Here is a 17,917-nt window from a genome sequence, read left to right on the forward strand (position 1 = left end):
CAGCTGTCTACTACGGGAGAACTGGTTTGCCGTAGTCAGTACAACGTGTAAACATGTAAGCAGTAATTAAATGTTTTTTTATCGTATTTGACACTGTCATTTCCTTTATATTCGATTCTACCTTTAGTAGTTTAATGGATTATTAGTATAATTGTTAAAATTGTTCCTGTTTGTTATAAACATGTCATCTGTTGCCAGCGGCAGTCAGGAACAAATCGGTTAGTTAACCCTTCTTTGGAAGCCTCAGGAATGGCATTTTGGTCGCCGCCATCTTGGTTTTTAGGAACCAGAAGTGAAGAAGTGACCATATTTGGATGCAAGGTGGATACACAGTTCCATCATTATTCTGGTCGACAGGCTGCAATGGTACCTACTTGTCAGTCACAGGTTGATGTCACTTAAAGCACACCCTGCTTTATTGTCAATTGTACATCATAAACATCATGCTGTATTTAAGAAGACTTGAAACTAGTGATGGAGACGATAAACTCATTTAAAAAATGTTGACTGAGGTAATAGATCAGTGGAGAAAAAGGGTCATTTTCATTTGGGTTCATACAATCTGACTTCTTTTTGTGTCTCCCCCTGCTGGCCATTAGAAAGAATGCAGGTTAAAGGCACCTGTGCGTTGGCTTTACTTTAGAAGCCAGAGGCTATGTCCCCTATTTTTATACAGTCATTGTGTCTTAATAAATGTCCCTCACATAGTTTCTTAACTTGATGACATATTCATGTTGATTTTTATTATATTATACTTCAATTATAGTGATAATAAAAGGCTACAAAACATATTGTTTTCAGCTACTAAACTCCCCCTGTGATGTTTGGCTCAAAGGTTTTTAGCTAATGATGAATGAGATAGGGGGTCAGGGGTTAGGGTTGGGGGGGGTCATGCCTGATTTCTGGACCGACATGTACACACAAAGAGGCAGAAAATATATGCGGGGAAATGCTGCAGTCTGATATCAAAGCCCATTTGCTGGTGAGTGAGAGGATGTTACCTGCAGTATCTTGTCTCCGGGCTGCAGGGCGGAGGCGGCGGGCCCGTCATGCTGTACCCTAGTAACAAAGATACCCTATAAGTCAAAATGATACACCGTTAGGACAACACAGGGACACGATGGTTTAGAATCTTTGCCTTTCTCATTCTCATCTCCAACCCCCCAAAAGATCATAAATATATGGGAATTCACCAATGCATTCTCTTTAGATTTAATTTAGAGAGGCATGCAATTGAAAGTACTTGGGTTTACTTGTTATCGGCATCAATCTTCAAATTTACAGAAGCTGAGTGATACATTCCTCCCAAAAAGACAGACTACACATGTCGTAATAGTCTATTTGTACAGATACGGACTTGGCATACAATAGACATGAGTTTAGAACGAGAGAAAAATAGATATACAGTAAATATATAAAGATCGGGGGAGAAGAATAGGTGTGGGATGGGTTCTGACTTTAGGGGAAAGCAGTAGGTAGCAGGGAGGGCAGAAGGTATTTCATCCCCCATATTTTCCCTCCATAACCCAAGGCAGAGATTGTAAAAACACCAACATCTTTGCATCGAGAGCAGAAAGATGTTTTTGAACACAGAGTGTAGGACGATGTCGGCAGTGTGTCGGCTCAGCGTGGTTCAACAGGTTGCGCACGTGTTGAACGCACAATAATGAGCTCAAGTGACACCAGTTAGCCAAAAACAATGTGATGTAGTATTGAGAGTGCCGCGGCACCAACATACTACATTCTGTGAGTGAGTGCAGGGACAAACACATGTTGAGGAGGTGCGCATGTTAGAGGTATTAGTTTAGCTGCTGTTCCTGGTAACATTTATACAGTGAGCTTCATATGCAAGAAAGGTCAAGTTATTTTCATTAATTGGCTTTAAAGATATAATCTCGAAGATTTTCATGTAAATAAATGCCTGTTAAGTTACTATCTAGCACTGAATGAGGTAACACAATGGTGACTGAGCCTATGGCCCACTGATGAAAGCCTTTGCATTTGCAGTATTACAGACTGGGTGTCTGTGGCGACTTTCATGGAAAAAATCACAAGCGGCGCCCAGTTAGTGACACGTTCTCCATCACCCAGCAGTGGATGGTCTGCCAGAGAGGGTAGGTGGAGCTAAGCGGCTGCTTTTCCGCTCTCTGCAAGTGTTGCAAGTAAACAGTAATCTACAAAAACAAAAAGACCAAAGACTATCGATGAAAATCCAAAGAAAAAGAAAGAAATTCGACGCTCAGATGAAGGCAAACAGTCAGGGAGGAAAATCAAGAGTTAGAACGGGAGCCAACCGTGGACGTCACACATGCAACACTGTCTGGATATCTGGGAAGTGTGCTCTTGCAATTACCATTTATTTTTAGATCTTCGAGATTACAACTTTAAAATGGTTTTATTCTTCACGTAAATTGGCAAAAACATGTTTTTTATGCTCATGCATTTAAATCTTTTCAGCTATTTTTCACTAATTTATTTCATGTTCATTCACATCTTTCAGAGGCCTGAGGAAGAGTCTCTGATTTAGTAACATGTTACTGTCAGGTCGCATATGGAGCTCACTGTACACAAATGTGTCTGTTAGCAGCTGATAATAGTTAGTCACCACACAGAATAAAGAAGTTGCACACAAAGCTGCTGTTCCCTGCCAAAACCTTCCATCTTCAAAATTTCAGGATTTTTAAACAAATTTTGAAGATTTCCTTATAAATATAGGTATTATAATGTTTGACAAGCAGGCGAATATTAGTAATAAGTTTTATAAAACAGACAACAATAGTGATGAGATTTCTGCCGCTCAGTGATAACACAGATACAGTTTTCTCTGAGTGATGACAGTTAATAAGTATGTTTGTTATCGACAGCAGCTCAGTGTGCAAAGACAGAATATTTAGCTCCACCAGGAAGGAACAGAAAATTGGATTTTCAGGCGTTCATGACTCAGACGTGACTAAAAATCCATCTTGTGCTCCTTATAACCCCGTCTTCTGTTCTTACACCGAGCGTGAGAAGCTAATCCATCAAAGCCCGGGATCCCACTCCTGTCAATACAGGAACTGAGTCACCGTCTGAACTTGCTGAATCCTAATTAGCCAGAAGTGAAACCGACCCAGTGGCTCAGAGTGTCACAGGTAGGCTTTTAAGTCAAACTCAGATCTTTGTCGTTTCTTTCTTTTAGACGTCTCATAAGGACTTCAGGCAGGTTTTACAAGGGATTTCACACTTTGAAGCAACTTGTGGGATCAGTGTGATAAGGAAAATCTCGTTAATCTGTATAAGTACTTGGAAGATTAATTTGTTTCTATACAAGAAACACATATAAATAAACGTGACCTTAAAGGAACTATTTGCCCCTGGACAAAGCCACTGTCAGTCAAAGCTGGTGTTCTCTGTAATCGATAGAAGCAATAATATTTGAAATTGGCGCCATAGCTGTGGAGAAAGTTGTGCAAACAGCACATGGTTTTGCCCATTCTACATTCCTACAACACCCAGCATTTATTGCGCACCTCCCTCTGAAAGGAACGGCCCAGTGAGAGACGCTGGAGTGAAATACTACCGTTTCGCTGCAGGCAATGACTCAGAGCGGGACAGAATCTGAAATAAGGTGAGAATATACCGGTGGATTGTCTAAAAAAATCAGCAGGTCTGCAGTCTACATTTCAAACCTGACAATTTTGAATGAGACATGACATCGGAGGCGGGCGTCCTAGATTGAGGAAGTGTAGTTTAGCGAGCTCCCTGGCCTCCGCCAGAGGACGTGTTTTACATAGTCCGGTGGAGGTTTTCCAGGGCCCATTGGAGAAGAGGATAGCGTCCTCCAAAGGCACAGAGCGAAGTGCATTTTTTTCTACCATAATGGCATTAGCTCCCCATAATAACACAATAGGACTGAGGTTCAAAATCGGTGAACTGGCCCTTTGAAGGACGCAAACATCCTTTACGTGTTATATTAAAGAAATAATTTTGTTGTTGTTGTTAACAGTAGTATGAAAGTTTAGGATCACAGTTTGGGTTATTTTAACAACATACAAATGAGCACTTTTTTAAGTGATATATTCGCTTTGTGTGCTTTAACATCCTGAAACGATAGAGGGGAGCTGTCAGCAGGCCTTCCACTTCAAACTGACATAGTTGAAGCCATATTGAAGATGATGCTCCTGTGTGTAAAAAAAAGTTAAAAAGTGTGTATAAATAATAATAATAATTTTGAAGTGTTTAACAAATATAAATATCACATATTAATCTGGGCTACAAGTGCAATTTCTTCTTTTCCAAATAAATCAGAGGACGGGTGCAAGTAACAAGCTGACCACAAGGGGGAGCCACAGTCCTGTGGAACAGTGTTAGCTGTAGTGAGCTCTGGGGATCAAACCCACAGATGTATAATTTATCAGTCAAGCTGTTTTGATACGCAGACCTTTTAAAGTATTAAAACTCTGCCTTAAATCTGCCTTTAGTCTGTCCTTAATTTACAAAGAAAATACAAATAATTTATGACCTGTTTAACCTAAAGATAAGTCTGCTATGACTAAAATTGTCACAAATGTATATGTAGAAAAAGGCTGGGCAGAGCAAGGTGGGTTCTCATAAGTAGGCCAGAAAAGATGATCAAACAAAATCAAAGGAATCCACATTATTTGTTTGAGCTGAAAGTGCTGACAAATCAGCCCCGAACTGACAATCAAAAAGAGCCACGAAAGCAACGTTCAAGTGCTTCAGAGAGACGCCACACGTGTTTGGACGGAGGTAACAAGGGGATTAAAAGGAAGATTGGTGGCGACAGATAATAGCTTGCTTTTTTATCAGGCTAAGTATGAAAAATTGGGCCCCATTGTGACTCAGCTGGGGTCATATGTGCGAGTGAGCTTACAGGTCACACCACAGATAAGACATCTTAATGCACATTTCAGCCGAGAACATTTACATATGAAGCAAACACACTCACATGACCGACTGACAGGCACTGTAAATGTTTATACTTCACTAAGAAAACTACAGTATGACGGAAAAGCTAAACATTTAACCTAAAATATTCAGCTGTATCCATCGATCAGTTTAACTATGTCATGCCCTATACCTCATCTTATTTAATTAATACTGTATTAATGTATTTCTTTAGCTGCTCATCTGCAATTCCCCCCATGCAGCCCGTGTAACATGGCATTAATAATGGACAAAGTGCGGCTGATGGAAGCTTTATGGACACAAGTCGAGATGGGAATGATTAAATAACTGTGCGAGTCAGCAACTGACTCACTCCTTGTCCACATAAAACTAAAGTTAAATGATGAATTGACAGTTTCTATGCTATCACTTCACACCCCCGACTTAAATTAATTCATCATTTGTCACATGGCCGGCACAAAGGCTGACATCTCTTCTTGTAAGCGCTCTATTTATAGACCGGCTGTCTCGTCAGTAACTGCACATCTGAAATAACAGTCAGTAAAAATCTGCCATACTTCCCGTCCCTAGATCAAAGTGTTGAACATCTAAAAATCAACCCACGTTGTCCCAGAACTAAAGCAGCATTCCTAAAATAGCCGTCAGAGCTCTGTGAGCAGCCTCGCTTCTTTAGGCCGACTATAGCAGCGTGTTTCTAGGACAGGCTGCCATGTGCAGGAGGCCTGAGGGATCTGCAACCCCAACAGGCTCTCTGTGGAGGCTCACGCTGACAGAACCAGTCAGATTTAGAAAGAGAAGAGAGCTTGGCATCTGTTTTAATGACTGTGTTTCAAAAGTGTGGCTGTGAGTTCATTTCCCAGTGATTTGGACACTGGGAAAATGAACCAAGCACACTGTTAATGACGCACAGTGTGTATTTACACTCCTACTATTGTAGCCCAAACTCTTACATCCTGTTTTTTGATGTTAGGAACTTTAATTTTTGATATATTTCACCCACATACCTCAGGATGTTTTTTACCCAATTACCAATCGAACTGCTTTTCCCAACAGTCTGTAGTATAAGATCACAGACTCAAAGTTAACCACGTCAACTGCTGCCCTACAGACACACAGACATACGGACAGATACACGAAACACTGCGGTAACGAGCAGCAGTTTCCATAGCAACTCTGAGGAAAAGCCGGGGGATGCTGTGATTGGCTGGCGGGCCGGGTCGGGTCGTACCATGTCGGAGGGTTTGAAGGGGTTCCCCTGGCCACTGATGCCGCCAGAGATACTGAAACCAAGACCAGGGTTCTTCTCTATTCTCACACACAACTACAGAGAGGAAGAGGAGGGGAAGAAAAGGAAAGACAGAACAAGAAAAGAAAGACAAGTGAAAGTGAAATACAAAGCTCTGGTAGGTAGACAACATGCACAACAGTGGAAGAGTGCTTTCATGCGATGTGTGACACGTTTTGGCAGCTATATTGGAGGTCGTCGGTTCTCCGGCAGCGACAATCGAGCCACAAATATCCTTGTCAGAGTTTTTCTTTTAGGCATAATGAATGTCGTCTCTGAACATGAGGGGAAGCAAAAAGCCTGCAGGAGGATCAGCTGATCCGGGCGGTGTGAATGGCTTCATGTTCCTACCTAAACTGGTACAGTGATCTCCATCTGTGAAATATCTCAGATTTAGATCTACGCCTCCGTGGCTTTTTCTAGACCTGTTTCTGCACAAACTGTTGCTGTTAGGAGGCTAAAATTACACACAGATGTCCAGGTTATTGTTAACAGCTTGTTGGCCTTATGTGGAGCCTTCAAAATCCACTTGCTGACATGAGCAACTGATCTGGGAAGCACAGTTAGTTTACATTAGCCATCACTGTCTTTGGCTACTAAGGTTGCTTTTTCCTGTATTATTAAACTTTCACCCCCTCTTTTGGTTGTGTGTATACATCTCTTATATAAGTAAAAACATCTAACATCTTATCATCAGCTTGTCAATAACTCGTAAAGTTTGAACAACACAAATCTATTTGCACATGTATCGATTGGTACGACAAGCGCTTTTAGGGTAGCTTTTAGCCCTTAAAGCATCTCGAAATCTGTCTTGAAATAGTAAAAATACATAAAATATTTAGGTTTAGAGTCTCACTAAGCATCTACATAAATCTCTGGTAACATAAACCCTCATAACCATTTGAAAACCTTGATAAGAAACAGGTAATGTTCCTATTTAGACCATTTGCCTAGACTGTGTGAGTATGGCAAATGAAGTGCTGATTTGCACCTGCACAGCAATGGTGCATCTAAAAATAAGCGTGTTGCAGTCCTAAACAGTGTGCTTGTGTTGTCTAAGTAAGATAGAGAGGAAGACACCCTGACATCTGAAAATATACATTTCAGTTGGTCATTGAATGTTAGTAGTTAGCGGTTAGCATACACCCGCAACGTTAGCGGAGATGCCCCTATTTGTTCTCCAAGCTACAGCATAAATTCAATGCTAAATGACAGCTCTGTAGCGCTGGCTAGTGCTATATTATTACAGAGATAAAGTTCTTCTTTTGACACTCAACAACCACAAGCAGTAAATTGATTATAAACAAAACACCCGCAGCCAAGAATAGACAACTGTGGTCGAAACTTAACACCCACGGCCGTCAGTAATCAGGCGCGGCCGTTAATAATCCCTCGTGGACGACACTAATACTGGCTGTAACAACCAGAACGCTGCTGTGGGACTTTTTTGTTTGTTTGGCAAAATGTATTGCCTAATCTTAATAAGTATAACTTACTGTATATTTAATAACTATTTGAGAATAACCATGCCTAATTCAAACTCAATCAGAAAGGCCTTCAGAGACTTAAATAACATTATTTAGAATTTGGATTGAAACAAATTTTCAATACTTTTAGATGATTACCATTATGTACAACACCCTAAAAAACATGAAGGCTATTGTGAATTTGGGTTTCCGAATACTTTAATATTAGCCTCGACTGTCTTTGCCAACCTAGCTTGCTGTAATCATCTCTGTGTCTTGTGTGTATGAGTCTCAAAATCGCTAACTGTTCATATTTGTACTGTCTTTTTATCAGCAACTCTCTCATCAGTCGCTTGTAAAGTCCTTTAAATTACACAAACCTATTGGCAGGTACATTGATTGGTACAACAACAGCAGCCTATCATTCAGGTTAGCTGTTAGCTTAGAACTGCAACACCAGTTTTGTAGAAGGGCCACAGCTAAAGAAAGCTCAAGTCATTATACTCTGTCACACATACCTACTAATAGTAACAAATAAATCTTATCAAGCCATTCACAATTACGTTAAGTGTACCTAAAAGGACCTTCATCTACAAAACTTAAATCCTTTCCAGCCTTGTTTCTGTATATTTGAGCACCGACCATTTTCAAACAGACCTCCAAGATAGCGTGAAAGACGAACAGACAGATGGACAGACAGACAGATACCTGCTCCTGGTAACCATCCGTGCTCTTCTGGCCTTTAGTCTGCAGCAGGCAGCGGGCACTCTGAGGCCGCGGGTTGGTGTGCGTCATGACCACCTGGTTACTATGGACCATGCCCTGGTTGTGGTACTGGGGGTTTGTGGCGGGGAGTGAGGGCTGATGGGAGGAGTGAGAGGAGTGGGGGTTGTACTGGGGCTGGTTCCCGGATGGGGACAGGGCCAAGGGAAGGCCGGAGGTGGGGTAAGCCTGTCCGGGAACAGGATGGCCTGGACGGGATTAAAAGAAATTAGTCGAGTCAAACACACTTAAAAAAACTTTAATAGATCATGTGCAGGCTGTTGATCTGAGACACATCGCACAATTCTTTACCAACAGACTAATGTATCGCAGATTTAAAAATGCAATATGGTGCAATTTTAATTTAACCATTTAAGCTACAGCGCCTTAAAGTAAATAAAGACAAAAGGCAAACAAACTTCTTTAAGAATAAACAAAAGAAAAAGAAAAAATGCTTATTTTAATCTCTGCTTCTAGTGTTTTGTGATAAAAATGCCATTTTAACCCTTTAAGATCAAATCTCTGATCATATTGTGCACCTATTTAACAATTAATAAAAAAAAAAAAAATTCTTTGTTAAAACAAAATATGACATGGGCTCACATAAGTTTGAATCAACTAATTTTAATCAGTAATATCATGAAATAAAACAAGCTTCAACTTTTAGTGGAACAGAGATCAGATTAATGAGCTAGCTAGCAACAGCATTTCACGTTGGTGTGTCTTTTTAGTTTCCCAAAACTACCAGTTATGATCTCACTATTTAGAATGAATCCACAATGCGGAAAGTGGTATTTAAGAATAAGAATAAGGAAACCGGGGTACACCCTGGACTGATCACCAGTCAATCACAGGCGGACAGACAGAGACAGACAACCTTCCACGCTCACATTTACACCTACGGGCAATGTAGAGTCACCAATGAACCTAACAAGCATGTCTTAGGACTGTGGGAGGAAGCCGGAGAACCGGAAAGAACCCACGCATGCACAGGGAGAACACGCAAACTCCACACAGAAAGGCCCCCTACGTCTGCATTAGGATTCAAACCAGGAACCTTCTAGCTGTGAGGCGTCAGCGCTAACCACTGCACCACTGTACAGCCCTACTCGTAAGATATCTCCTCCGATATTTATATGATGTAATATCTTACGATACATGCTGTGATTTGATGTGACAGCATACTTAGACGACTGAATGTAACCACAGCTTATAATTTGTTATCATACTGATTTTTTACATTTAAAGTTTGAACCCACGATGATCTAAAAGAGCACTGTACAATAAGCTTTGATCATATTTACCTTGATTCATGGTGCCTTGGTACTGGCCCGGCCCCCCAGAGGGAACCACCGACAGGGGCATCCCTGGTTGGTATTGCCCCCCTTTGTTCATCATCCCGTCGTAGCCCTGCTGCGCGACCACACGATGAGGCGTAGTGGATGAAGAGGAGGAAGAGGAGGTGACGATCATGTGTGTGTTGTGTGATTGGTGGGACTGGTTGTGGGAGTGGCCACCCTGTGGACAGAGGAGAGGCAGTTAAAGACATCGCATTAAAAAGTGATGAAAAGGGTCACCTATTAGACGAAAGGCTCTCACCTTTTTCATGAGGTTGTCAGGTGGGACGTCCCTCCTGCCGAGCGAGTAAGGAGCCCACTGGTTGCTCCCTGACACCCCCTCCTGGTCGTTGTCCAGCATGGCAGCCTGCTGGGAGGGGGTCTAAGAGAGAGACAGAGACGCACTGGACGTTACTGAAAGTCAACATTTAACTGTGGTATTCCATTAAAGCTTTACCTGCCTGTGTTTCAGACAGGTTCATATGAGTGTTATGTATCATTATGTAACGAGTTCATAACTCCCGACAAACCAATCCATCAGCAGATTTGGTTTAATGACTGCCACACTCTACATTATACTGTTTCCTGTGATTTAAATGGTAAAACTAAGGCTCATCATACTCAATCCCCCGATACTCACAGCTTGAGGTGGTGGAAAAGGCAGTTCTGATAGCCTATATTATAATAACAATAGTGGCAGACAGTTAAACACTAGTTTATGGTTGCTATGTTTTTAGTAGCAGCTAGTCTCTATAATTACCTACGTGTGCAGTAATAAGAGCAGAAGCAGGGGTTCATTGTTCTCAGAGGGATACTCACAGCGTTAGCAGACGGCGGAGGAGGTAGTGGCAGCCAGCGGCCAGCAGGGGGATCATGCTTAGTGTTATTGTAAAGGTTAAAGTTCAAAGTGCTGCTGCGCCCCTGGCCGTGACCCCCGCCCTGACAGAGCATGCCCAGCGTGAGCGTGTTGTGCTTTAGGACACCACTCTGATTGGAGAAGACAACATCACATGACATGGGTGAATGAGGAGGGAGGGGGGGGTGGAGGGGGGGGGTCGTAGCCCACACAGCGGGCTGCAGCGTGGTGACAGCACACCGTGAGCTCCACGAACAAACACATAAACAAACAACAATAACACTGATAAAACAACAACAACATCAACAGTGCAGAGTTGCTGAAAGCACAGAGAAATGTTAGCTAGTGATCGGTCAATACACACAAAGATCGTGTCATACAAGCAACAACTGGTGGATCAGTTCATTCCAACATTAGCGTGAGTCTTCAGATTAGTTATGTAGCAACATGTGGATACTCAAATAAAACTCACAATTTATATCTGGTTTTATTATTTCAAGTTAAACTTCTGCATATGTGTATTAATGATTATTTTAGCGCCATCCCACAGCTCTGTGTTTTTGTTTTGTCAAGGTGGATGTGTTTTGCACCATGTGACAGGTGAGGAGGATCAAAACTCTGCAGACCTCCTTCTTACAACTGTATATCTGAGGGTCCTGTCTTTTGAGGCACCGGTTCTGATTAAGGAATTAGTAAGACATTTTGAAAATGTTGTTTATTCACTCTCTTGCTAAGACTTAAATGATAAGATTGATTGCACTGTGATGTCTTTACAGTAAATATGAAGCTGGAGGAAAAAACAATGCAACTGGCTCAGACCAAAAATAAACTGTATGCCTTAAGCTGGAGATGTACTTGCTTTTAACTACACGTTTGCGTGCGCATGATGGCTGCCACACATTCCCTGCATCTGATTGGAGCGTCGGCGGTGCACGTCCTCAAAAATTAACGCTTCACGTACGCGAGATGCAGTATGCACATGAACGGTAGGGGCAACAATGGCAGAAAGTTCTCAAGACAAGCTGATAGACCAAGTCTGCAAGCATCCACATCTGTGCAATGTGTCACTGCCTCTGTAGAATAGCTGGAGACAGATAAGTTCCATTTTAGAAGTCGACGTGGAAACCTGCAAAACTAAACTGAAACAAGTCTGGGGCCGTTACGTCCGTACATGGATGAAAATGTTGGAGGAACAGAGAAGGGGCGGCGAAGACGGTGTGATCTGTCCACTGAACACACCAAAGCTGCTGCTTTTTCTGCAGTGATCGCATCATTAACATCATAGTAACCTCCTTGAGTGCCGCCATGTGTGTTGTTTTCATCCCACACATACAGAATTTGCATGCGGCCTGAGCTCTCTGGTGTGCCCTCTCGAGGTATCGTCCAGTTACACGCGAAGTGCATAGCCAAGTATGTGAACACTTACGTTCAGGACGCAGACGGTTGTGAGCGTGAGGTTACAAAGCGAGTATATCTCCGGCCTAACACCACTTTCAAATATATAGAATTTAGTGCCATGCAATATATTTTCATTCTTTACAAGTAGCTCTTGCTACTTATTCTGCAGGGCAGAGTTTATAACAAACACAGTGAAAATATGAAACACTGAAAAGTCAGTTTCTCTCAAGTCTCAACCAGCTGTATCTTTAATTAGATGTTTTCTGTTTTAAGTTTAAAACACTGATGACTTGGTGACTTTTTTACTAATTTTAAGAAAGATTTTGAGACATAGGTCAGATTAATTGTGAATTTACAGAATTGATTAAGTTGTATTTCAGGTGTAATTTCCTCAGTGCGAGTCGGTCAGGCTGACAGAGCGACAGTGTGGATGGGACACACATGCAGCCGGACACAAATCTGGTCAACCTTACAACACAGACTTACACAGATACAGACAGGAGGGCTCCCGAATGCTGTGTGTGTGAGTATGTGTGTGCACTTGGCTCATAGTGTTTCTGCATTGCATCGACTTACCCTGTCCAGTCGTTTGGCCTCTATGTGCCTCAGCAGCTGTTGCCTCCAGTCGGCAGGCATCCTGGAGGTGATGTCTTCAGGTTTCTGTGGTACGACTGGCCTCACTTTGATGGTGTCATCAGACTGTTTCTCAGGGCAGGTTGCCAGAGTGTAATCAGGGGGCATCTTCTCCAGCAGGGCGGCCATGGTGGGACGAGCGGACACTGGGCGAGCCTGTGGACAAAGGGTTAATATTTTATAATGACACGAATGGGTATGTTGGACTCTATTTTACTTTCTTTACAACTGCAACAACCAACACTTTTATATAAACTGAGAACAAATATCTGTATGCAAAAGGAGTCAACACCAAACAGAGAATTAGCATCCGTTTTACAGTTCTCTTCAGCTCTTCTCTGAATTTCAGCATCTTGCTACTCATTGTTTTGGTTTTATGGCATCAAGCCAACATGTTTTGGTTCACTACTCTAGCAGCAGTCAGATGTTCCATTTATTTAAAAAAAAAGTGCTGATGAACTTAAAGCAAAAAGCAAGCAGACAAAGTTAGCAGCTAGCTAGTGAACCCAGTGAAGCATCCATGAGATAAAGATATTTACTTTGTGAAGACCAAAAAAAGAGCTAAAAAAGAGAGAAAATTTTGGACTTACAGAAACCAGAACTTCAAATGAAAGCTTATGTTGTGCCATGTATGTCATATGTTCTGTTAACAGCCTTTTGTACAGTGCCAAATTAGCAAAAGACTCAATTAATGTAGGTTTAACTATAGATAGCATAGTGGTTCAGTGAGGCTTTACACATTGGCAATTTAAAACTTTAACATGAACAACTATGCTAACGTGCAGACAGTTTAATGTTTACCATGTTCAGCACCAACATTTAGCATGTAAGCATGTTAACCTTTGCTAAATTGGCACTAAAGAGAACGCACAGCTGAGGCTGATGGGAACGCCATTAGTTTTCACAAGTCATAAATCAAAGCAATCCATCCATACATTTCCTATACTGCATATCGTGTTCAGGGTCGCGTGGGACTGGAGCCTATCACAGCTGTCTAAATCAAAGAAATGGACATCTAAACAAATGTTTTGAACTGGTGACAGAAGAGATAAAAGTGTATTTATTCTTCGGGGAACATCACTGTTAACACAGAATTTTATAATAATCCATGTTGGTTAAAGATAAAGTATAAAGACAAAGTATGTTGACTGACTGCCTGATATTGTCATCCAAAGAGCCAAGCCACTGGTGTTGCTAATGGCCCTCAGTAGCATGACATCCTGTGGTGTTGTGAGTGTTAATTGAGAATCCCTGGCAGATAAGCACAAAGAATGCAGTGATGCAGACATTATATCAGACCATTATTGAGAAGATGGGCATGAATAAAACAGTAAAGCTCTTCACATAACAGGTCGTGTACAATCAAATTTTTGCCTCGTGCCTTTGGTTTGAAGACAAACAAATAAGACTGCAGTCCTAACTGTTTTATATTTTTTCCGTAGCTCCTGTTTCGCCTCCTGCTCCTTCATGCTGAAAGATGCCAGATGAGGTGCTCTGCGCATCTGATCAGTATGCTCCTGGACACCTCTCTGTGACTATTTTTGGAAAGTCTGACTCTGGGCAAACCCAGAACAAGCTGCGGGGATTATTTATGGAAGTGGGAATGCCTTGGGATCTGGCACATAAGGACACCTGCACTACTCTGCTTCATCTGCTACTACAATGGCCTGGACCCAGGTAATTGATGAATAACAGATGGATGAAAATGCTTCCAACCTGTTATATATTTAGCTAATAGCTTAATGATGAAACAAAGGAAATACAGCATGAGATCTTTTTCATTATTATGAAAATAACAACGACTGAGAACAACAATTACGTCTTTCAGAGCCTCATAAATAACACATCCTGGATGCAATTTGACTGGCATAACATGTGACTGATGCATAAGGAGAAAAGAGCAGATCTGAAGTAGTGTGTTTTTTATAGATTTAATGGGAGTACAACGTTGTAATCAGCATTACATCTGTCAGTCTACCTGAGATGCTCCGTAGGTCTCGGTGCTGTAGCTCCTGGCAGACAGGGGGCGTCGCTGAGTCAGGCTCTTAGTGGGATAACCAATCATGGGCTTCTTCTGTTCCTGGTAGGTGGGATAGTCGTCATCATAGCGACCGTTCCTCTTGTTGTGCATCATCTGGCTCTGGTTCTCGGCCATGTTGGTGATTTGAGAGTGCTCCATGGGGCTGGAGTAGACGAGAGCCCGACTATAAAGAGGAGGGTCCTGAGGAGAGGAGAGTTTCGTCAGACCACAGACATGCACATTTTTAAAACATGATGTCATACGTATAAATACAGATGATGCAGTGACATGACAGTAGCCTCAAACAGTAAGATTATCAATGAATCCAGAAAAGGCGGTCCCAAAATGACAGTAGCTAAATGATTTTTGTTTCTTAAAGGATTAAAGATTTTCAAACAATCATCAAGCAAAACATTCAAAATCAGCAGCATCATGTTGTATTCTTGTGCTCTGAGTCATTATGTAACTACTAACAGTTCTCTAAATCAAACCAAAAAGGACTAAATAACAAACACGAACAAAAATAATGCCAACTTGAAGACAAAAGCTCTCCCACCTGCTGTCTGTACTGAGCTTCCTGCAGCGCCTCCTGCTGGGCTTCATGCACTCTGCGGAACAAAGCAAGCTCCGTCGAGCTCACTAATGAATCCGCTCTCCTCAGGAAGCCTGGCCTGGAGCGCTGCGCTGGAATTGGCTGCTGCTGCTGCTGGCTGGGCGGTCCGTCCTGGTTGATGGGCGATTGGGGGAAAGAAAACATCTCCAGTGGAGGATAAGCACGATACCGAGGGCTCACCAGCTCCTTGGGTAATGTCTTCCCTGGTTGACTGATGTACTCCAAGGCCTTCGATGCGTGGTTGACATAATCTGGTGTGTTGGGGAAGGGGGGAGGGACGCGGCGGTCCATGGTCACCTGAATGGTTAGATTGGGTAACAGTTAGTCGATGTAAAGGGTTCAGACATGTTGTTTTCATATAAAACTGTTGTGACTGTTCAATAACCTACTGTGCACTTCATGCTTAGCACCAAAAAGCAGACCCAGTACGTCGCTTAAGAACCAGATACTTCCTTCATGAATTAGTTGAAACTTAAACAGAGGTAAAATGCAGTGAATATTGGACTCAGTGATGGTGTTCACAACTTATTTCCGCTGCCCTTAAGCGGCCGAGAAGCTGCTGACCTGGGGGTTGTAGTTGTGGTCGAAGTGGTAGGCCTTCTGTGGGATGGCAGGTTTTTGGTTCTGTCCCAGCTGGTTCTGGCTGCCGTGTCCGGGGAAGCCCAGCTCATCGTCTAACATCGGGGCAGACTGTGACCGCGCCATGTTGGTCTGCTCCATAGAACCAGGCAGCTCTGGACGGTCCAAGCTAGTCTGCTGCTCGATGGATGAACTGTAGCTGTCCATGGGAATACTGAAGAGAGAACTGGAAGGTAAATCAGCCAAAAACTTTGCAATAACTTGCAATCACATATCATGTTATAGATAAAAAAACACAAACCAAACCCACCTGTAGACCTTGTAGGAGCCAATGTCAATCTCATCGATGCTCTGTGACTTCTTAAATTTAGATCTCGTCTCCCTCATCATGGGCGACAGACGGTCCGAGCTTTTACTCATCACTACAGTCACCTTGTTGCCCCCGCTGACAGTCAGCTGATCCTTCCTGTTCGGATCACCCTGATTGTTGTGGTACGACCAGCTGCCTGGCAAAGGCCCTGTGCCTTGTTCCAGCCTTGGGACGAAATAAAAAAGAGATGGTCAGGAGCAAGGGCTGTACAAGAGAAGTGGTTGTTGCAATGTGTGAACCCACTTTAGGGTGCATAAGCATTGGGACTGTTACCTTGAGTCTATGTCCTTGCGGTCAGGATTGGGGCTGGATGTTGGCGTCATGTCCAGTTTGGAGGGAAAAGCAGTCCGGTCCTCCAGCGGGCTGGGGGTTCTGGTCCAGTTCTGCCAAGGATTCTGGGAGGAAGGTCCGGATTGTGGGTCATTGTCAGGAGTGGAGCGTTGGTTGCTGTGGAAGGGGAGCGTCTGAGTGTCCAGCTCCAGAGGGACTCCGACAATACGCTCTTGCCTGAGGAGGGGGCGGCGCCCGTGTGTGGACTGGCTGCGGGGTTTGGAGCCCAGCGGCGGGTTTCCCTGACTCGTGTTAGAGGATGGACCGTCCAGAGGAGACTCCTCAGCATCGAAACCTGTGTTGTCATAGTGAGGAGCTTCGGCCCAATCAAAAGGCTCGCTCAGTGGGCGTCGATCCCCGCGCTGCTGCAGGGTTCCTGATGGAGGGGTTTCCCTCTGAGACAGCAGGGGCTTGGAGTCGATGGGCTTGGGGAACGACTGAGCCAGCCTACAAAGAAAAAAAATACTAATCAGTGAGTATGCAGTGCAAAATATTAAAATGAACTTAATCATACTGTGCCGTTCTACATTAATTGCTGCATTTAATCACAGCCAATGGGCACTGAGAACAGCATAACTCTCTCTGCCTCTCTGATGTCCGTCAGAAAGATCAATTTGGCCAACAACCGTGTTTGTTGTAATTAATGTTTCTGAGAGCAGCCGTGAAGAGAAAATATTAAGGCCTCCAGACCCCTTCACTGCCACTTGCAGTTAGCAAATATCACATGATTCACAAGTACACAGACAGAGGGACAAGTGTACAGATTGTGGTTTGTACGTCACTGCAGGGTTTGTGAAATGACAAGTTTAATGTCAAAAAATACCACAGCAAGCTTTCAGCCTGCAGGGGACACTTAGGACGAGGAGAGGAATGGGAAGAGTGAGGTCAGAGAATTAGGTTTTTACTATTGACATTACTATAAAGCGATGGAAAAGGTTACTGCTCCTAAAAAAGACATGAATTTCAGACCTTTTGGTGTAAGACAGAAAACAGAATAAACAATCTAGTATTTCAAACATCCGATCTTTGCTGCGGGCTAATGCAAACATCTGTCTCACATTTACTAAAACTAATTCAAGCATTCTGTGATATTAAAGCCTCCGAAATTTGGCTTGACATAGTAAAAATGTTATCAAAGTTGACATTAAGCATCCAAAGAAGCCTGAGTGATAGTGAAAGTTTATAACTATTAGAAAGCATAAAAAGCTCATTTTGCAGACCATTTCTCCAGACTGTGTGGGCGGGGCAGGTCACGTTTGATTGACATCTGCCTGGCTCTGCACACAACAAAAACAAGCGTTACGATCAGAATAGTGCAGTCCTAAATATTTTGTTTGAGCCGTCTGAGTCAGTGCACTTT

General features: G+C 42.8%; 1 protein-coding gene across 7 annotated transcripts in view; it reads right to left on the bottom strand.

Annotated features, from left to right (window-relative positions):
* The window catches only part of lrrc7 (leucine rich repeat containing 7), a 135,357-nt gene that overhangs the window by 4,758 nt on the left and 112,682 nt on the right, over positions 1–17,917 (bottom strand). For 3 of the 7 annotated variants that reach the window (XM_069679501.1, XM_069679500.1, XM_069679503.1), the window contains exons 21-31: positions 16,501–17,004; positions 16,168–16,392; positions 15,843–16,083; positions 15,222–15,575; positions 14,624–14,866; positions 12,589–12,801; positions 10,021–10,140; positions 9,726–9,939; positions 8,368–8,630; positions 6,137–6,229; positions 1,002–1,076 (exon numbers count right to left, since the gene is read on the bottom strand). In XM_069679501.1, the coding sequence (XP_069535602.1) occupies positions 1,002–1,076; positions 6,137–6,229; positions 8,368–8,630; positions 9,726–9,939; positions 10,021–10,140; positions 12,589–12,801; positions 14,624–14,866; positions 15,222–15,575; positions 15,843–16,083; positions 16,168–16,392; positions 16,501–17,004 (2,545 nt within the window). The remainder of the gene's footprint in view (positions 1–1,001; positions 1,077–6,136; positions 6,230–8,367; positions 8,631–9,725; positions 9,940–10,020; positions 10,141–12,588; positions 12,802–14,623; positions 14,867–15,221; positions 15,576–15,842; positions 16,084–16,167; positions 16,393–16,500; positions 17,005–17,917) is intronic. The other 4 variants (XM_069679504.1, XM_069679505.1, XM_069679502.1 and 1 more) reach the window with 3 other exon arrangements.

The sequence above is a fragment of the Semicossyphus pulcher genome, unplaced genomic scaffold (genome assembly GCF_022749685.1).
Source record: "Semicossyphus pulcher isolate SPU_LCO1_2020_fin unplaced genomic scaffold, fSemPul1.0.p SCAF_4, whole genome shotgun sequence".
NCBI lineage: Eukaryota > Metazoa > Chordata > Actinopteri > Labriformes > Labridae > Semicossyphus > Semicossyphus pulcher.